The 21,926-nt window shown below is 46.1% G+C and overlaps 1 protein-coding gene across 8 annotated transcripts in view; it reads right to left on the bottom strand.

Moving 5' to 3' along the window:
• The window catches only part of VOPP1 (VOPP1 WW domain binding protein), a 101,785-nt gene extending 79,903 nt beyond the window's left edge, over nt 1-21,882 (bottom strand). The window contains exon 1 of one of the 8 annotated variants that reach the window (XM_034964133.4): nt 21,647-21,882. Coding sequence is in view for 4 of the 8 variants with exons in the window: in XM_063605711.1 (XP_063461781.1) it covers nt 21,490-21,700 (211 nt within the window). In the remaining 4 variants the exon portion in view is untranslated. Of the gene's footprint in view, nt 1-2,090; nt 2,206-21,137; nt 21,161-21,400 lie in introns of those variants that run through there. The other 7 variants (XM_034964137.3, XM_063605711.1, XM_034964131.4 and 4 more) reach the window with 7 other exon arrangements.
• Nucleotides 21,883-21,926: the final 44 nt, after the last annotated feature.

Consider the following 21,926-nt stretch of genomic DNA (forward strand, 5'->3'; position numbering starts at 1 on the left):
AAAAAAGTCCAAAATGTACAAAGATGTTCATTTCAGCATTCTTACAATATATAAAAACGGGAACAAATTAAATACTCAATGTCAGGAGCACTCGCGAGTCCACCATTAGCCCTATCGCGAAGTATTATACAGCCGCTAACAGGCTGATGGGTAATTTTTAACGGAATGGAAATGCTCGTGACAGAAGGATGCACTATTGAGTATATGTTAACGACCAGTGTATGAAAATTGCGCAGAAAATGGCTGGAAGGAAAACATGACCTATTTTCGTGTCTGTATATTTTTCTACTTTCCAATTATTCCACAATTAGAATGCATTAGGCTTATTTTCATAACAAAGCAATTAAATTTTAGAGTCAGAGGCTACACTGGCTTGAAGGAATCAGGGCAGGCTTCCTGGAGAAGGCTGTATCTAAAATGAGAACTAAGAGAGACACACAGGACAGCCCGAGAAGAGGGAAGGGCATGGTGACAGGCGAAGGGGCACATGACAGCATGAAGACACTGAGTGCTCCGGTTGGGTTGGCAAATTATCTCCCTGTTATGCAGAGAAAACAACAAACCATGAGCCCTACCATCCTGCAGACACAACTTCCCTCATCAGCCATAGCATTCTTCCAGACTTCTCTATAGCAAGGCACTCCAGGCTGTCGCTACCAAGAAGACAAGCAAGGCTTCATGTGAAATAAACCTATTTGCCATGCTTGCTGCTGTTTCATCACTCCTAGAGTCAATGGAAGTTTTCACTGACATCAAAGCAATGTCCTGGAATGTTAGGGCGTGGAGCACCAGAACCCCACGTGCACACCGTACACCTGTGCTGGCAAATACGTCCAGCAGGGCTGAAACAGCACAAAATGCTTTCCCTTCAAAATCGGGTTCTGAGTGCTCCCCAAAGCATGCCTCGAAAGTCAATTCTCCCATCAGACGCAAAGAATTAAATGCACAAACACTTGGTGTTCCTTTCCCTCAGGAAATCTGTCAATAAGCTCTGGTCTAGTTATTCCATTTCTAGAAATGGAATAGGTCACCTTGTTTTTCCCCCTTCCCTTAGGAAAAAGGGAAAGAAACTCCAAGTGGGGAAGGGTTCAACACGGTCAGGGCTGAGGTGGAGGAAGAGGGCCTCTCTTTCGTCTTACACGCAGTGGGAGGGAAAGCAGAAAAAATCTGAAGGAGGAAATTATCAAATACAAAATACATGTTGAAGGCTGGGCGGGGTGGCTCACGCCTGTAATCCCAGCACTTTGGGAGGCCCAGGAGCGTGGATCACTTGAGGTCAGCAGTTTGAGACCAGCCTGGCCAACATGGTGAATCCCTGTCTCTACTAAAAATACAAAAATTAGCCACGCATGGTGGCGCGTGCCTATAGTTGCAGCTACTTGGGGGTCTGAGGCATGAGAATCGCTTGAACCTAGGAGGCAGAGGTTGCAGTGACCCTGCAGCCTGGGCAACAAGAGTGAGACTGTGTCCAAAAAAAAAAAAAAAGGTGTTGACAAGGTGTGGAGGTGGAGGGAAAGCCCTGGGAGCCAGGTTAGCCAGGTCAGGGACCAGTGACCCTGTGGAAAAGGAAGCAGTGGACCTACAAGGGTCGAGGTCTGTGCCTCTGCTAGTTATTAACATGCACTGCATGGGCAAGGCAGTCCACTGAGGGACTGGGTAAGATGGACAAATATAAGCACCTTTTGGATTTAGAAATAGCAATGACAGAAAGAAGGTAATTTAGCTGATTTTAAAACCTCCGTACAAAATGCCTCTCCTCCCAAGAAGCTCAGACTATCGCAAAATGCTGTTCTCTTCATAGGAATGGGGTGGGAAATAGTTTCCCATTTCTGTCTTAAATCAAATGGCTGCCTCTATCAGAAAGCAGATGACACATATTAAGGATGCCAGCTACCCCTTATTAGACACCCATTATTTTTCAGACCTACACACTCACACAGGATGGATCTCCATGCTTACACATGCCCAGCAACACAAGCATGATTTTCCCAGGGTGACAAATGAAGTCTAGGAAAACGCTAAGTGATTGATGCCTCAAAAGAAAGTGCTGGAACCAGGTCTGTGTGGCTCCAAAGTTGCCCTTTTCCTACCATATGACACCGCCTTCCAACAATGGGGGGCACTCAGGTCCTGGAGCCCCAGCCCCTCCGAACGCAGGAGTCTGGTCGCCAGGTTGCCGGCACACGGAGTTCACGCAGAGAGGCAGCAAGTGGAGCCTGTTCTCCTAGGAAACCTCCCATGGGCTGAGTCACTCAGCCATGCTCAACCCAGAAAGGTGACGGAGCACTATGGCAACACAACAGGATTTCCTCCTAGACTAAACTCCTGAAACCCGAAGAAAAAATTATACGTGCTGCTAGCTGCAAATTGCTGACAAATGCTAAGGCGCTGTAGGAAAAGACATGCAACCGAAATCTGTCTGCTGCACCATTCCAATCAAAGTCAGGTGGGAGCTTTTTGTCTGAGTTTCAGTGTTATTGCTACAGCAAAAACGACAAATGCTTGACAATATAATTATGACTGTCAATCTTCCTAAAATAAACTTGGAAACATTCAAAGAGTAACAGTATAGGCAGACAAGTTAATTATATCTCATAATCTCATTTCCAATATATGTGTTGCCCTAGCAGGAGGCATTGTTGGAAAGGAGCTGCAGTTCGTCTGTTATACAGGCTATTTTTATATTTTAGATTCATATTTTAGTTCCAACACCTAACAGGATTTTATTGGGGATAAATTTTCATTTCTACTTTTGCAGTACTTGAGAGGAGTCACCAGTAAAAACCTCTTTAAGGGGACTGCTTCCCAGAGTGAGGAAAATAAAAAGACTAGCCTGGGGAGCAACGGACTGTTTTCCCATGATGCAGACCCAAAGGTCACTAGGCTTGGCTGTAAACTCCAATTCATTTACCATAAAATAAATATTATTTAGATGATAGATCTAGGCCTAACATTTCTGGTTTTCATTTAAATATATCCCTTAACAAAACCAATGATACAAATTAGGGGTCAAAAGTAAATACTTTTCTCAACCCTTCCAGAAGCCCCCACTCCCTGACCTCAATCCCTGCAACCCCACCCCACCCCTACCACACAAACACCACGACTGCTTCTTTCCATCACATCCCAGATAAAGAGCTCCGTCCTCAAGACCTGGTTCCCCTGATATCTCTGTGCTCCCTTCCCTTGCACTCTACACACACACAGACACTCACCCTCTTCCTAGGCCTAGCAACGAGGCATCATTTCCTTTCAGATTGCAGCCGCACAGCAGGGCTGCTCCCAAGTCTCTCCTGTTCAGCCGCACAGGCTTGCACTGCACAACTCAGGGGACAACATTTACAAAGACCATGCTGAGGAAGGCATGTCCTGGAAGGATCCATCGTGGCAACCGTAGCTGCTACCTGCCCTGCTCAAGACTTACGATATTAGACCTCTTTACTTACCATCCTTCATGGTTGCCAAAATGCAAAAGCTTATCCAAAATTGTGATTACTGGTAAAGAAGAGAGACAGAGAGGTATGCCAGTAAGAGTTTTATCTCTTATTGAGAGATAGTCCCTAAAACTTTCCAAGTGGCTGGTCAATCCTAAAATGAAACAAGGTTACACATGTGTGATGCCTGCTGCCTCCTTATCTAATACAGCACCTGGTTCAGGGCAAGGGCTGTGGAGTTGCCAAGGTCAGGAGAGGGCAGGTCTATCTCGTTCCATCCAGGATCTCACAGGGCACTGAAGAGCACTGGGAACTAACTTGAGGGTGGCTGGAATTTTTCCCATAGGCCAATAGGGTACCATTAGTGGATTTCAAGAAGAAAAGTAACAGATCAGACAAAGGTTTCAAAAGCTCACATGGGCAGAATGGAGAAGAAACATCCCAAGGACTGTACACGAGGAAAATGGCCTGGACTGAGTCAGGAATAGAGAAAACGGGGCCTGGGAGAGGCACATTCTAGAAACTTTGAGTAAAAAATTGCAGAACTTGGGTTGCCGAGGATGTAGGGATGGTGGGGTTTCTGGAGCACTGTCCTGGATGGGAGGCAGTGCCGTGGACTGACACAGAACCAATGGGCGGAGCTTTGGGGAAAGGGTGAGCTCTGCTTCAGATACACTGTCTGAGGCCTCTGGGCCACCCTGGAGGAGGTCTCTGTTAGACAACTGGGTCGATAGGGGCTGGAGCTCAGCAGGGAATTCTTGGACCAGAAATATAGATTTTGGAGACATTCACATAAACAACTGTCATTGAAGATTTAGATGTAGATGAGATTCCCCAGGATTTTTCGCAGAATGAGGAGAGGAGGAAGACCTCACCCAAGCGCAGGAGACATCAGCATCTGAGGCTGAGATGAGGGTCTGGGAATGGAGAAGGAAAGCTTCCGAGGTGGCTGCTTTTTGCCGCATCTCACGAAGGATAAAATCAGGTGAAAGGTGCTGTTTACAAATTAAACCACTACAATGAATCATGCCTCTAGGCCACAAGAAAAATCCATCAGAAACTTAAGTTACATAGAGAAATATACTTTTTAAAAAGGAACCAGTCTTAAAATAAATTTCCAATCTGCCTGTAGAACTTGGAGAAGTAGTGGAGGGAAAGGAGAGATGGAAGCAAAGCATAGGACAGGGACCAAAGCCTGAAGGGGGAAGCGACAGGAGAGGGAGGGTGCTCTGCATGGACAGCTTGCCCTCCCGACCACCCCCCAGCTCAATCGCTGGCCCCAGGGAAGCAGACTGCATGACAATCGCTCACTTTCAGCACTACCATTTCCGCACATGTGAAAGCTGGAAAGAACAACTACTGCCTCTTTTCACTGCACAGATGACCTTTGCTAAATCCCTTAACTTCTCAACCTCACTTTGTGCATCTGTAAAATGAGCGGCAACATGTAGCTTCCAGGGCTACCATGAGGGACACAGTGGGGGTAACCACTAGGACACTGCCCAGCACCTTTTAGGTGCCAGATAAGATCCAGCTCTTAGTGGTCATGCCATTTGGGTCCAGGGTATTGTTCTAAGCAGCCCTTCTCCTTTTCCTAAGTATCAAGAGCTCCTCAGGGATGGGCTCCTCTTCATTTCGCTAGTGCATACCTCATTATTATTGAAAAAGGTAGTAGTCATCAATTACCACTGACACAGCAGGAGGCTCTGCTGGGAACATAATTCTTTATGAGAATTTTGAAACAATAAACTAAATTTTGCTCACATAGTTCCTGCTTACAAAAACCTTTCGGGGACTGCAGTATCATAGAGACTGCTTATGCTGGACTCCCTTCAGTGAGCTCTGCTGATGAACACAGCACAAAGCAAATAAATATAAACGAATGAATAACCCCAATAGCCATCAGCAAAACTCACTTGTTTTCTTTTCCATGTGTTCTAAGATGTTTCCCCATAGATTTCCCCTCTCTAATAACCTGTATATGATAATGAGAACATGGGTGTGTGCTGGAAGCCCCTCTGCTGCTTACCTATGAGGAGCCCCAAGCACTCAATGTATGAAACAGAAAGCTGCTGCACTCACCTAGTGTCCCTAAGGGCAGCCTCTGCTCTCTCCCAGCCACCTGCTGAGCTTCCTCTGAGACCTTCTGAGCCCAGCCTGCCACAAAGGACTGGGCGAGTGCAGGCTACCTAGCAAGGCAGGTGGAGGTGGGAGAGGCAGGGGTTCAGCCCAGCAGGACAATGACCCTGACTCATTCCACCAGGTCTCAAGGCCACAGTGAGCCTTGCCAGTTCCTTCCTAAGCCATCCTCCAGTTCGCAAACCTGTTCATCCGCTTCTGGATTCCATAAGCCAAAATTCTCATCTTCCAAATTTCCACATTCTATTTAGAATAAAGACACATTACTTAGGATAACATGATGGAGTTTCTCAGTCTCTTAATAACCAAAATGCATAACGTGAACCAGCAACAGGAACTCCCTCCAGGACAGGCCATGATGGAATCTCAAAGAGGAAAATGCTATGATTATATAAACTTCACACATTGGGGCTTTAAGAACATACTCTGAAGTCTGTGAAAACAAATAAACCTAAAAGCTGTTGGAACCCCCCCTCCAAACACTTCAAGCTTTGAGAGAAATGTGACTGTGATCTGAGTCACATATGGTTACAATTTATGTTTCTCAGATTATAGATAACTCATTTTCTCCTTTTTCTTGCTCTGTACATTGACTAAAGGGAAACCATGTTAGGGTCAAAAGCCTCCCGCCCTCTGAATTAATGACCCTTGTTGTAGATTAACTCCCCCTTCATTGCCCTGCTTCGCTTAGACCAGGTGAAAGAAAACCCAGGACTATTACACCCTCTGTTAAGAAAATGTTAAATATCCCCTCCCCAAAAAGAAACATCACCTATAGCCAATCAAATTGCTATAACATACACACCAACCTTGTATGAATAATGTTGTAATCCTGCTAAAAACTCCACTGTCTCAGCCCACATAAATGAAGCCTTCACTTCCTACTTCGGAAAACTGACTCCATTTCTTCGGAGTTGGTGTTTCTGGGTGGCCTACCTCACACTTTGTACTTATTTAAATGCTCTTTAAATCATATTCTGACCCCTTTCATTATTTTAGGTTGGCAAGTCAATCTGCTGAGGTTTGAATGCTAGGTCCAACTGCAGAAAATCTTGAGAAAGCCCCAGTCTCCTGAGCCACAGTCCACTCATCTGCAAAATGGACAGGAGGGCAGCACGGAGCCTGGGGCAGGGGTGGGAAGGCTGCACAGATGAAACGCCATGTGCTTACTTAAAACAATGCTGCCACACAACAAGCACCTGCTAAGTGCTGGTTATCACATTGCCACCATCATCTGGAGAAATAAAATAAGGTTGGAAAGTTTAAAAAAAATACTCAAACATAAGATGTTTCAAAAAAAAAAAAAGGACTTAAAAAAAAACCATATGCTAGCAAGAAGGCTCCTATGTCTGTTTATATTTCAATTGCTGGCTTGACTTCCAATCTGAAAATTCCAATTCTTCAGGACCCATCTAACACCAACCCCACCCAAAATGAGTGCCCCATTAGAAAATATTGGAATATTGTGGGGATGGGAAAAGGAAGGGGCCAAGTAACACTGCCCAGCCACAACAGAACAAAACACATACATAAGAAAGACATGCTGGATGCTGACTGATTTGCATTTTGTAAGGAGCTGCTGCAACCTACACACAACCACAAGGGCAGGACCGTCCGCAGAGAATGGCAGAATGGAAGGTGGAGCAAATGCGAGGGTGTGTAGAGCCTCTGAACAACCCAGGCCCGGGGCCTCCAACAGGAGGACTCCTAACCATGCCAGATAATGAACTTCCTCCAAGTCTGCACTACTTGAATTGGGTTTCCTATCACTGAGGGCCACAGACGTTCTAATCAATATGTGGTTTAGTAAGTACTCTGCGGGGCATTGTAAGTACAGACAGACAAGAAAACCCTTCAACAGAGGGTGGAATAGCGTTGCGTGGGGTTGGGAGGAGGGGAAATTAGGTATTTGTCAAAAAGTACAAAGTTTCAGTTATGCAAATCAGTGAGTCCTAGAGGGCTGCTGTGCCACAGAGGTCCTGCAGTTAACACTACTCTACTGTGTACTTAGAAATCTGCTAAGGGGTAGACCCTATGACACACAATAATAATAATAATAATAATAACCAGACAGCAGGAGGAAACTTTTAGAGGCTTATGGCATAAATTGTGGAGGTGGTTTTACGGGTGCATGCTTATCTCCAAACTCATCAAGCTGTATACGTTAATTATGTGCAGCTTGTTGTATGTCAAAAAAAATTAAATACAAAAGAATGAATTTTAAGAAAAAGAATATCCTTCATATTTTTAATATGTTCTTTAAACTTCCATCAGACAACTAAATGAAAACTCATACAAATAATGTGTTTCTCACCTGCTAACCTGTTCAGGTGTGCACACCTGCAGGGGTGACAGATGATGCTTTAATCGGGGAGAGGACCCTGCCACCCCAGAGACACCCTGCTAATGCCAATTCCAATCATCTCTGCTCAGCCTCCAGAGAGCCCAGGCATCCCTGTCCAGAGGCTACTGTGCTGTGTCAGGTGCTGTAAAGTCTCTTCACCTCCCAGATCCACCCACCCATCCATCCATGTCCCACCCCAGGCTCCTTGCAGACAAAGACCCAAAAGACAGAGTAAAAACTTCAGACTACATACAGCCTCAAACACAGCATGGCTACAGGGTGAACACCAAATCCTGGCATCATTATCATTAGTAAAGCTGACTGACAAAGAGCTATTTTAGTGTTCTGAGCCCTCTTCAGCAATAATAATGCAGAGTTGCTAAAAACCAAAGAAGAAAGCAAAGGAAAGGTCAGTGTTCAAGGTTAGCGACAAGATAGCCTCACTGAAAAGTTTAATACCATCCTGCATTTCCTTCTGAAGACCTAATTATATTAATTTTATTTGTGCCCAAAGCCTTGCAAACAACTTGAGCTATATATAAGTCACTAAGTATCCAGAGGACAGTAACGGTTTTTTAGTCTGCTCCCTCATCATCAGAGGGAGCCTCTGATGGCTTCAATGGGAGCCTGAGCCATCCATCAAAACAAGAACCATACACACAACTGAATTCAGATAAACAGGGTGGAGTTTAAAAAGGTACTGATTCTAGTGATGACAATCATCACTAAATAAATCCACTTCCACTCTTGGCAGCTTCTCTGAATACATCACTAGGTCATGCTGACACTCAGAAAGGGACCAGAGACTCCTAATTAGGATGCCTACCCTTCCCATCTTATGGAGGAAGGTGAGCACTGCCCATTAGCAAGCCCCTGAGAGCAGCCGCTGCCCCCAGAGCTGACCGTGCCATTGGGCCGACCAACAGGCCACCACAGTGGAAGGACTCTAATGCCTGGCTCAGCTGACCAGGGCCCAGATGTCGTGATTTTGAAGTCCAGCTCCTTTTCTGCCAGGAAGTGATAAAAGCATCAATTGTATCGAGTAACCTGTGATCTCAATTTGTCCAAGGCTCTCATTATGAGAGAAAGCCTTCTCCCTATCTGCGATTTAACTTCTCATGCAATTCAGAAAGTCAGAGATGAATCTCAGCTTCCACTGGGGTGACTAGCTATTAATAAAACCAACACATATTTTTCCTGAGTCATTCCACCAAGAACTCAAAGCATAAAACAGACCTACAACCTATGTTAATGACTCCATCCCAACCCAGGGCACATGCAGTGGAACCGGCAAGTTCTCACTCACTCCACTGCCCATGTCAGCCCCACAGAAGAACCTCAGAACGTGGCAATGGAGTATAAAAACCTTTACTGGCCAGGCGCAGTGTCTCAGGCCTGTAATCCCAGCACCACACGAGGCCGTGGCGGGCGATCACCTGAGGTCAGGAGTTCCAGACCAGCCTGGCCAACATGGTGAAACCCCGTCTCCACTAAAAATACAAAAATTAGCTGGGGATGGTGGCGCACACCTGTAGTCCCCGCTACTTGGGAGGCTGAGGCAGGAGAATCGCTTGAACCTGGGAGGCAGAGGTTGTAGTGAGCCAAGATCATGCCACTGCACTCCGGCCTGGGGAAAAGAGTGAGACTCTGTCTCAAACAACAAACGAAAACAAAAAAACCTTTACAACAGTGATTTCACTAAAATATCCATTTTAAGCAATATTTTTTTCAACCTTGTGGCAAGCAAAGTAATGCCACCTCCTGCCCACAAAGATGTCATCGTCCTAATCCACAGAACCGGGAATGTCACCTTAGGTGGCAAAAGGGGCTTTGCAGACGTGATTAAGTTAAGGATCTTACAATGAGGAGATTATGCTGGGTAATTCAGGTGGGCCCAATGTAATCTCAAGGGTCTTTACAGTGACAGAGAGAGAGAAGCATGGGAGAAATTAGAAGACACAGAATCGCTGGCTTTGAAGGGGAGGAAGGGACCACCAGCCAAGAAACACAGGCAGTCCCTAGATGCTGGGACAGGCCAGGAAATGAATCCTCCCTGGAGCCTCCAGAAGAAACAAGGTCCTGCTGACATTCTTGAATTGAGCCCACTGAGAGCCATTTAGGACTTCTGACCTCCAGAGAGGAAAGATAATAAATCTGGATTGGTTTAAGCCACCAAGTTTGTAGTCACCTGTTATAGCAACAACAGGTAATGAACACAGAGGTCACAGCAAGTTCTTCTCTAGTAGGCCGGCAGCCTCACTCTCCCTTCTCTGCACCTGTCCCATACCCTCACCTCACTCCCATGTCAACCTCTACTTTTTTACCAATATGCCTTGTTCATTTTCCAATCCATCAACCATCTTCTAATTTTACACACTCAAGAAATGACCCTAACATAGCCATCATAACAATAATTCCCCAAAATCCTCTCACTCATGATGCACTGCCATCCCGCGTCAATCCCCAGTCTGGCAGCCACCTTTCTACCTCCCTGCTTCCATGCTGCTAGGGGGCCAGTCAGGGCAGCTGGCTGTATCCAAGACTGCCCGAAATGCTCACTCTGCACCCCGACCATGGATGCTCTGAGATGCACATGCACAGCTTCCCAGGACCCTCACCACAACCGCTGTGCGACCTTCACCATGACCTGGAGGCCCAGGTCCTTCCCAGCTTATCTCTGTGGCTTACTTCAACGCAAAGTTCCTGACATCCCACCCGGGTCACCAACCTTTCCCCACTGAACTTCAACTCTATGTGCACCTTCCCTCTTGATGACCTCCTTCCTCATCTCCTTCCTCACATCCCCACTCCCCTTCCGAAGCCTAACCTCTACACCCAAGCTCCCAAGCCCATCCCCCTCACTGTGCCAAACCCTTCTGGAACAGACAGGTCCTCCAGGAGCTTAAGGTCTAAAGAATTTACAGACCAGGCCGGGCACGGTGGCTCATACCTGTAGTCCCAGCTCTCTGGGAGGCCAAGGCGGGCAGATCACAAGGTTAGGAGTTCAAGACCAGCCTGGCCAATATGGTGAAACCCCGTCTCTACTAAAAATACAAAAATTAAGCGGGCGTGCTGGTGGGCACCTATATGTCCAGCTACTCGGGAGGCCGAGGCAGGAGAGGGGGAGGCGGAGGTTGCAGTGAGCCAAGATCACGCCACTGCACTCCAGCCTGGGTGACAGAGCAAAACTCTGTCTGGAAAAAAAAAAAAAAAGAAGAAGAAGAATTCACAGACTGCTCCCCCCTTCCAAAAAAAAAAAACAAACAAACAAGCAATTACAGTATCTGAGCTCAGAGCACGTGGGAGTAGCTTGCCTAGGGAGTAGCTTGCCCAAGTCGGGGACTTAACTCATACCTAAGTGGACAATGAGAGTAGCCTTCCATGACACCACCTGAGGGTCTTCAAGTATGGTGGGAGTTGAAACGGCAGTCAAAGGAATGGGAAAACAGGAAGTGAAAGTATGGTGCCTTCAGGACCCACAGTAGTCGGTTCAGTCTGCTGTACTGGATGAAGACTTCTGATCCTCATCTATGCATCAGAAGCAATGTGCATCTGTTAAAAAATAAAGATGACTAGGCTCCAGGTGCAGGTAATTGTTCGAAACTCCCTACCTCATTCTAATGTACAGCCAAAGCTGAGAATGGCAAGGAGGTCTCTGTAGATACTGAAAGCTTTCCAAGGGCGCTCCTCCATACTGCTAAAGGACTCGAATTCCAAACCTTCAACCTCCATGGGTCTGCTTTCCTAAAGCTGACTGCCTGAGACACAGGCCCTGGTCCGGATGCTGGTCAAGTGACAGTGCTAATTCCCCGTTTACAGTCACCCTTCTCTCCCTTTACAAAGAAAGGCACACCTCCCTCCCATTTCTAGTCTTACTGGGATGCGCTGGTCCAGAACTAAAAACTCTCTCAAGTACCAATCTAAGGCCACTGAAAATACTGGTAGTGACACTGTTAAAGAGAAATTGTTCTGACACTTGTCAAAAATGGTAAGGCTTTATTCAAGACTATTGCAATAGGGGTCAATCTATCACAACAGCAAGACAGACTGACCTCAACTCCAAATACAACCAAAATCAGTGTGAATTCACAGCCAAGGAGCAGAGTGAGGGGGTCAACGGATACAAAATTGCTAAGAGGAGAGGCATGATGGGTAGAAGTAAGGAGGAATTCTTGCTGAAGACAGCCTAAGGTGATCAGATATTAAGCGTGAGGGGATGACTTGGCAGGACTCTTGCTGAAACTGAGCTCCACTGAGGACAGACACAGAGGGCAAGGTGGAGGCCTAGTGAGAAGAGGGCTCAGAGGATCCCAACCAAAGTTTGGTGAAGGGGAGAGTTTTTGTCAACGCACGCCTTGCATCTCAACTGGTTTCAAATTCTTTGCTTTCAATTAAATTGAAAGATGACCTAATTGTAGATTACTATGCGGTCTGGGCACATCACTCGGAAGTTCAACATGAAACTTTTTCCATTTCCATCAGTTATACATGCCCTAACTTGAAATATCCTCGTCCATCTCACTCAGAAATTTATTTCCAGTAAATTTTACTGTTTATGTTTAATAATATTCAATTGGTAATACATGTATAGTGTCAATCAAATGTGCAATAAAAATGATAAATCAATTAGTCTTTTTAAATTTTTTGGAGGTATATCTGAGGAAATGTTTTAAAAATTAATTTTGATACAGATTTTGTTACAAAAAACGACAGATCAAAACTAGACTTTCAAGCATAAATATATTTTATTAGAAGAAAATTCTATAAAGTAGAAATTCAAAAAAGGAATGCTATATTTGCAACCATTAGAGAAGATTATTTGCGTTTTTTAAAAAAATCAGTATCAAATTGCTAATGGTATTTAGATTCCACTGAATACATTAAAAGAGTGATATTATAGTTTAATTTTTAACAATGTTTACAATACATGAGAAATCAAATCTATTGTAACCATTTAAAATCTATGATAAACAAGATCACACAGGTTGAGTATCCTTTACCTGAGATGCTCGGGACCAGAAGTGTTTTTGGATTTTGCATCTCTTTGGATTTTGGAACATTTGCATATACACAGTGAAGTATCTTGGGGATGGGACCCAAGTCTAAAGATGAAATTCATTTATGTTCATATCTAACACATATAGCCTGAAGGTAATTTTATACAATATTTTTAATAATTGTGTGCATGAAACAATGTTTTGGCTGTGATCTGTCACACAAGGTCAGGTGTGAAATTTTCCACCTGTAACATCACACTGGCGCTCAAAAAGTTTCAGATTTTGCAACACTTAGGATTTTGGATTTTCAGATTAGGGTTGCTTAACCTGTATGTTCCACTTAAAATTATGTGAGAGGGTATATAGCTTTTGAAAATTCCCTAAAAGAGTATAAGAGCCAAAATTTTGACAACCTTTGAGCTAGAGAAAGCTGCTCAATTTGGGAGGAAAGAAATAAGAAGGAAAGAAAGGAGAATTCCTGAAGAAATTCTAAGGAGGAAAAACAGTGTTTGGAATTTATCTTGAGGGCAGCAGAGAAGAACAGAGGTTGCAGAGATTTAATCTAAGGGAACCCCACGTTGTTTTACACAGCTGCCCTTAGGCTATAGGAACCTGGCTTCACAGCTTCACTCACCGCAGGCCTGGCTGCTTTTCTCTCCAACTAAAGGGAAGGAGGAGGAACTAGGAACTAGGAGCTTCTTCAATAATAATCTCATCAACACACTCTTTCTTTCTCTCTCTCTCTCTCTCTCGCTCTCTCTCGCTCTCCTCTTCTCCCCACTCCCCATAAGGGTTTAGGATCTGTCCCCACCCTCTCCATAATGCCATGTTTTGGCCCTTGATGACACTCGGATCACAAAACACCAAGAGAATGAGGCCAACTAAAGAGCTAAAGAGTTTCACTCATCTTTCCTCTCAGTATTAAAAGTCAAGCTGTCACCTGAGTAGCTGCTCAACCATCCTAGCAAAAGAGATGGCTATGGACCCTTTTTTTGTCTTACCTAGGGCAGAAATTAAGAGCCAACTATGATCATAATCACAATCTTGCTTCCCCTTGCTATGGACGCTTATGACAAAGTTTCTTCTTAATCTAGTCACAGATAATAACAAGCAAGCCCACTTTTTAATCGACAGGATAAGGAAACCCTCCCTCCTGTCCGCAGGTGTGCAGCCACCTGGGCACAGGAAACTTGCTTGGGAATGACTGACAATATAAATACTCTGTTAATCCACCCTGGGCCACAAGTTCCAGACCAAGTAGGGAATCTTCCAAAGGGCCCCCAGCAACACTGAGGGATTTCTCTTTACAGGTGTACGTCAGTGGGAGCTTAGGTTTACTCAAAGACTCCCAGGCAACTCAGAAGGAGTTGAGATTCTGTAATACATGGTCATGGCACCATCCAAATGTGACTCCTAACGACCACCAGATATGCCCTATGCTTGAAGCAAGCAACTGATCGATTTCAAACCTGATTTACAGGATAATATCTCTTTGTTCTGGTCTGAGGACATTGTTCTCTTGTTGACAGTTTTGAAGTATATAGCTGTACTTCCTGAAATTTTATATATATATGTATTAGTCACTGCCTCCCTGTCTTCATTGACCATTTGATTCTTTAACCCTGACAAGGGAAGGTCACTGTTTGCCAATTATCGAATCCGATGGCCTTCTGCAAGGCCTCTTCTCTACTGTTCTATGGTATCTGAATGCAGATCACCTTCACGTTTAGACACCCTCCTCCCGCATTCTAGACTCTCATTTGTTGGATCTCTTTTCACCAAGGACAGATCATCAAACACTTCAAAACCAGCATTTAAAATTAAACTCTGACTTTTTAAAATTAAGGATATCCTTACTCTCCAAGTCAAAATCTCAGTCATTCAACTCCACCCAGAATCTCCGTAATTGACTCTGCTCTATTCAACATGTGTGTTAATCAGTTGGATAAAACCAACAGGAGTATAATCAAATCGGTCCATGGTACAAAACAATATGGGACACTGGATTTTAAAAAATAGTGTTCAGACAGATGTTGATAGGCTTAAGTAGATGAGATGAATGATTAATGTGAAATTGGAAACAATGTAAAGTCCTCAATTTAGGTTTTTAAAAAATAATAAGCAGCTCTACAACTATTGTGAGGTGTGGTGGGTTAGCAGCAGCACATGTTAAAAAGATTTCGGTCTCACTGCAAACTCAGGGTGAATCTCCTGGCTGCAGGGGTGGAGGTGGGAGGACGCACTAGTATAATTTTATCTGCTTAATGACAAGGGCCAAAGGTTTTGATGCTGCCAGTCAGACCACACCCACAGAACAGAGCTTCCTATTGTTCAATAAGTGCCAGTGGGGAGGACCTGGAGGGGAACCAAAGGTTTCAGCACAAACCACAAGAAACACTGGATTCACCCCAGCCCACTTAACACTGGCAGCTCCAAAACCAATCTCCGATCCCAAGATCACAGGAGAGTGCAACCCAAATACCACACACAGATAGCAAACAGGCCCTGCAGACCTCACAAAGGTGCAGCAGCTCATGAAGCCAATGAAAGTGACAAAAGATCTGGCAGTCAAGCCATTTAATATGAACCAAAAGGTGGCCAAAGGAGAATGATATGAATAAAAAGGACAAAGAGAAGCTGGAGGTGGGGGTGGTGGGAGTTTCCAGACCAGTGCAACTAATTCTGGGGAAAAAACTTTCACTATGATCATGCCACTGAAGTCCAACATCAAGTGAAGACTGTCTTATGTGCATTATAGAATTTTGTCAGGAAAATTACACTGTCCCCCCAAAATGGACTCATCATTCTAAAATGAGTACTCAGAGCCTGACCAATATGGTGAAACCCCGTCTCTACTAAAGAAAAAAAAATACAAAAATTAGCTGGGCTGTGGTAGCATGTACCTGTAATCCCAGCTACTCAGGAGGCTGAGGCAGGAGAATGACTTGAACCCAAAAGGAAGAGGTTGCAGTGAGCCGAGATCATGCCACTGCACTCCAGCCTAGGCGACAGAGGGAGACCATATCTCTAAATAAATAAATAGATTTAAAATAAAATAAAATGGGTACTCAGGATGAAATTAACTTTTATGTTTACAATTTGATATTTGTTTTTCCAAAATAAAGTCCCAACCAAACTTTTTTTCCACTTTGACTAGGAAATGTTGATCCCTGATTCACATGGATTAATGGCTAAGTGGCCTTTTTCTAGGACCAATTATTTTCAGATATTGAGGACATCCTCATCACCATCCAGTCCAAAATTTTCAAACTGCAGCTATGAGGATGGTGAGATGATTTAAAACCATGTTTTGAAACAACAGAAGGTGAGGCCTGGAAAAGAACACACACACAAAATGGGACCACACAGCTGTGTTAGAAGACTGAGGGCCTGTCATTGTGATATTTCTGAAAAGCCCATGAGTGCAGACCTAGGACCAGGCTGAAAATACTGTCATTTCCCCTCAATATTACAGAAAACTTTAACAACTGAAGTTGCCCCAAAAGTTGATACTTTGTCTTAAGGCACAGTGGGTTTCCATCACTAGAGGTGCTCTGCTGCCCTCCAGCCCCTGATCAACTGCCTCTTCTTTTCCCACTGCCCATCTACTCAGCTCCTGCCCACAGGGCTCTTACCACTGACCGCTTTACTCATTCAAGTCTCCATCGAGTCCCTGCTCTGTGCCAGGCATGGTTCCAGCAACTAAGGATATGTCAATCAATAAATCAGAGCAAAACCTTTGCCCCTAAATTGCTTACATGGTAGAAAGTAAATTCTGTCATATTTTAAAGATAGTTATGGGAAAAGGAGGATACTGGTCAGAGTAAGGTAGACTAGGGAAAGAACTGAGAAGAAATTTTAAATAGGGTGGTCAAGACAGACCTCACTGAGAAGGTGAAATCTGAGAAGCTTCATCAACAGGACATGATAGAGTGAGTTCTAGGAAATGTCCTTGCCCTGCAGAGCTAATCAAGTGAGCACTAGCCTAATCCTATCCTTGCCATGTATTTCTAAGTCATTTACCCTCCGTTAGCCTTTATAGCTGTGCCCAAAGTAAAAGAAAGCAAAAACCAAGGAAAGCCCCAGGTCTGGGCCCAACGCCCACAGGCCTCCTCAGACACCTGGACCCAGGCTTTCCCCACTTCAGAGCAGAGCTCTTGCCAGCCGGTTCATTTATTGCTGCCACTTCTCACCCATGACCACCTGGCCTCCCGTGGAGTTTCCAGAGACAGCAAACTCCCTGCAGGATTCTTTTTCATTCAAATTGCATGTTGCCTGGTTTCTAAAAACTCTTAAGAGTGGGTGGGCTGAAAGGTTTATTTCAGGAAATTGGCAGCCAGGGACTGCCACATTTGTTGGAATTCCAGGGCACAAAAGACATTTGGCAAGAGACAAAAAACACTCTTAAACATAACTCGGTTCTAATTTCCAGACTCCCAGGCATCAAAATACACAGAACTTCAGAAAAATACTCAGTGATCTTATTATTTTTCCCTAGTTCAAAGATAATGTCCACTTTGCAACCCTCTCTAAGAGACAACTATTCCTTTTTTTTTTTTTTTTTGAGACAGAGTCTCACTCTGTTGCTCAGGCTGGAGTGCAGTAGCACAATCTCCGCTCACTGCAAGCTCCGCCTCCCGGGTTCACGCCATTCTCCTGCCTCAGCTTCCCGAGTAGCTGGGACTACAGGCGCCCGCCACCACGCCCAGCTAATTTTTTGTATTTTTAGTAGAGATGGGCTTTCACCGTGTTAGCCAGGATGGTCTCGATCTCCTGACCTCATGATCCACCCGCCTCGCCCAAAGTGCCGGGATTACAGGCATGAGCCACCGCACCCAGCCTGACAACCGTTCCTTTTTCTAGTCCAAGAAGATCTGTTCTTTTGCCCAACAGCATTGAAGCACAAAGCAACGTGGCTTAAGCTTTTCCAGCTCTTAGTTCCTGGGAAAGATCAGAAAGATAATGAGTAGTCCCTTAACTAAAATAAGTCTATCTCCTTGGAAGCAGAGGCACTGGTATTGGTGAGTTTTACACTAAATAGCATACTATACATTTCTGGGCTCACTTCAGTAAGAACAGAGCCCTTCAAACAAATACTAAGTAGATTTCAAAAGTGTAACCAACCAAACCTCTAGAAAGAGAATGCAGTGACAATATCTAGAAAACAATGCACACAACAAAAAGCCCCAGGGAGGTGCATGTGCTTAGGGCCTCATTACTCTCGGGATTCAACTGAAGTGTAGTCAGTTTTAAAACCTTTTTTTTTTCTTTTTAGTTTCTAAGGAGTTACTGTGTGAAGGCCACTGAGAATAACTTCAGCAGGGCTACTAGGAGACAGCTTAGTACTTTCACTCTTCCTGTAAGGATTGTTTGCAGGACCTCACTTCAGCCAGCTGGCGGAACAGAAGCATAGAACCTTAGCATTTTATGAACCAAAAAGGCCTCTGAGGTTCCCTACTCTTAGTCACCCTTAGAATCTGCCACATTCGTGGCCTGGGTCCCTGGATCATAACCAGCTGGCACAGAGCAACAGGGGAGAGGGAGATAAAATCAGGGCCCTCACTGGCTGTGCATGTAATTCACAGGAAACTCTGAGTTAATAGAAAAGAAAGGTCAGTCCAGTAATGAGCTTCCAAGAAGCCTCCCTAGGAGAGGGATGGTGCTGTCAGCTGCTGCCGGTTCCTCCCTGAAGCCCTACCTGGGCTTCAGGAGGGGAACACAACCAGGGTTTCTCAGGAGAGTCCTGGTGATGCCCACTGTCCAGGCACAGCTCTTAACAACATCCTATTTCACTCTTCAAAGTGCCACCGTTTGTAGGCTAAATCACATGGTCTTTCTAAGGAAGGGTGACTGAGTTTCTAAGGGGAATACACTTTCCAGGGCCACCACTGCCCTCGCGATGTAGAGCATGCAAATTCCTAACATGTTTCTGTGTGCGCAGACGGCAGAGGAAGCAGAGCATCGAGGTGGGGTACACACTGGAACCAGACTGCCTGGGTTAGCATCTTAAGCCCTCACACTTAAAAGCAGTGTTAAGTGTTCACTTCCCATTTGAAACAAAAATGAAGATAAAAGTAATTGCTAGCAGGATTAATGAGATAACGTGTAACATTTATAGAACAGTGCCTGGCAGTTACCCTGGAGCACTCTATGAATGTTTAGTAAGCAAACATAAATATGCAGTTCTATGTCTAACAGGTAAGTAAATTTCTACAAAGGGATGGTGAGGCAGGGGAGGAAAGCGCTTCTCAAAACAGTCTTTGGATTGCCCTTCCTACTCAAGGCCCTCTCACTAACACAGAAACCCCTGTGCATGTGAGATTCTGGATGGTGCTAGATAGGGCCAGGGTGCTGGGGGTGGGAACAGAGTCACCACTGCCACAAGGCCACCCCTTAATTTCAGGTGGTTTATGATCAACCACGTGGCAAATTTATACACTGAAACCAGCTCAGGCAGAACAAAGGAACAAAGGCAAATTTCCCAGGTTGCAGCCGGCAGTCAGAAGCCAGAAGCCACCAAATAGCTCCCTGGGTTGCTCTTATGCACTCAACCTGAAGAGAGCCATTTGCCATGGCACATGCTCCACACCTGCGACTGCACATCCATGTATGTGATTCAGGACTTCAGAAGCATCACAGGTATTCATCAGAGCACCCCACCGGAGATGAAAAAATCTCAAATATAAATCTCATACATAAAATTTCATGTGATAAATGATGAAGAAATCTCCTTAACTCCTCAGAGAGACACCTCTCCAGCACAAAGTGGTGGTACTTAGGATAATCATCATGTCAAAGTGGGTGACATCACACTGTCCCCTCTGAAACAATCATCTAATATTTGACTGTGAAAGTATCATCTTAGGCATTTAGGTTTCAGTTTTACATCACACTTCTGCCTTTAAGGTCGTTTCAACTTTGCAGACATGATCTGAACTCCTATTAAGAGGATACATTCCTATGCAACGAAACAGCTATTTTGGAAAGAATGGAGTCACTGAGGCCGTCTAGGCTACATATAGGGCACAGAACCACTCAGACAGAAGGCTTGGGAGACATGGGTGGCACAAACTAGAATGAAAGAAACGCTAAATAATTTCATCAAGTGCCGATTTAAAAAGATTGCAGGGCCAGGCGCGGTGGCTCACCTTGTAATCCTAGCACTTTGGGAGGCCGAGGCGGGCGGATCACCTGAGGTCAGGAGTTCGAGACCAGCCTGACCAACATGACGAAACCCCGTCTCTACTAAAAATACAAAAATTAGCCGGGCATAGTGGTGGACGCCTGTAGTCCCCGCTACTGGGGAGGCTGAAGCAGGAGAATAGCTTGAACCCAGGAGGCGGAGATTGCAGTGAGCCAAGATCGCGCCACAGCACTCAAGCCTGGGCCACAGAACGAGACTCCATCTCAAAACTACAGAAATAAATAAATAAAAAATAAAGATTGCAAGTATAGGTACACACATTAAGGTACACGCACATCTGTTTTCATGCGATTAGTGGTCTCTGATTCACTTCTTTGTTCTCTATGGTGAGTCACTCAGAGAATGTGATTCCTAAGGTTCTAAAATTCTGAATAAATGGAAAGAATGCAAGCAGAGGCACTCCACAAAAACATTAAATACCAAGCTAGGGGGATATTTCCGAACAGAAACAGGAAGTCTCGGCTATGGCGGAGCCTGGAGCAAGGAGAAATTTGTCCACCAGCCTTCCTTTCAGGAAACACTTTTCCTCCAACATTTTGTAATAATTACTTTTTAATAAAGGGCAAAGACAAACTAGTAATTTCCAGCACCAATCACTAACTATTAAGGAAGACAGTTTCACAACTTCCTAAAACAGAGGCATGGGACTCATTACCTATTTATTTTGACTTCATTAATTTAACGCAAATTTCCTTCAGAATAATGAAACTAAGGAGAAAGTTGAACAAGCCCTGATTCAGACTGGACACCCCAGAATTCCTCTAGTTCGCATTTTAAGGAACCTGCTTTAGTGAGAAGTATGTGGCCCCATCCGAGGATGCAATTTCACAGCCAGGAGCAGCCGCGGTCCCCGCCAGGGCTGCGGTCACGGGCGCTCGCACCCGGAAGCCGCTCAACAAGTTCCCCGCCGGCTTCGGCTCCGCACCCCCACCCAGCCAGGCTCTCCGCAGAATTTCCTCCCCGCACCTAAAGGCTGCACGTCATTTTCACACGCGGGAACGCCACCTCCCGCTGCTCACCTCCACAACTCCCGGCACTCCCGCGACACTTCCCCACAGTCCCCTCCGCCCGCTCTCCTCACCCCGGCTCGGCACCCATCCTTTCCTAACCCCAAACTGCCCGGCGCCCCGGGCTCTCCGCGCCTGCGCCGCGCCCGAGGACCACCCCCGCCCAACCCCGGGTCCATCCGATCCTCGGCCCTCTGCGGCGGGGAGAGGGGGCGGACGGTGCACAAAGGTCACCCCGAGCTAACGGAGGCGGTCGGCGCGGGAAACGCGCTCACCCGCAGGGTGGGGGCGGGGTGCGAAAACCGAAGGAACGACGGAAGGCGCGGACCGGGGCGGGAGCCTCCCCGTCACCAGGGTCCCGCACCTCCCAGCTCCGGAAGGCGCGCAGGGCTGTGGCTCCCCGTCGCTCCACCGTCTGCGCTCCCAGGCAAGGTCCTCTGAGGCGCCTCGGAACTGCGCGCCCCCAGCCGCCAGCATGGTGGGCGCCGCGCCTCCGGCAGCACCCGGTCCCCGGCCCCTACCTCCAAGAGCAGCCCGAGCAGCAGCGCCGCCACCTTCGCAGGCTGGCGCCTCATGGCTCCTCGCGTCCTCTCCAGCGCGCCCGGACGCCGGGTCGCAGGCGCGCTTCGCGACTCGGCCCCCGCGCGGGGCGGGCGGGCAGACTGCAGCCGGGAGCCGTCCCGCCGACCGCTGGGGGGCCCGGCTGGGAGCGGGCGGGAGCCGGGGCGCGCCGCGCAGCCCTGGCTGCGCTCCGCCCCCGGCCGCCGCGCGCTCCCGACACGCCCGGCCGGGCGCGCGCCT

Source organism: Pan paniscus, chromosome 6 (assembly GCF_029289425.2).
Source record: "Pan paniscus chromosome 6, NHGRI_mPanPan1-v2.0_pri, whole genome shotgun sequence".
Classification (NCBI taxonomy): domain Eukaryota; kingdom Metazoa; phylum Chordata; class Mammalia; order Primates; family Hominidae; genus Pan; species Pan paniscus.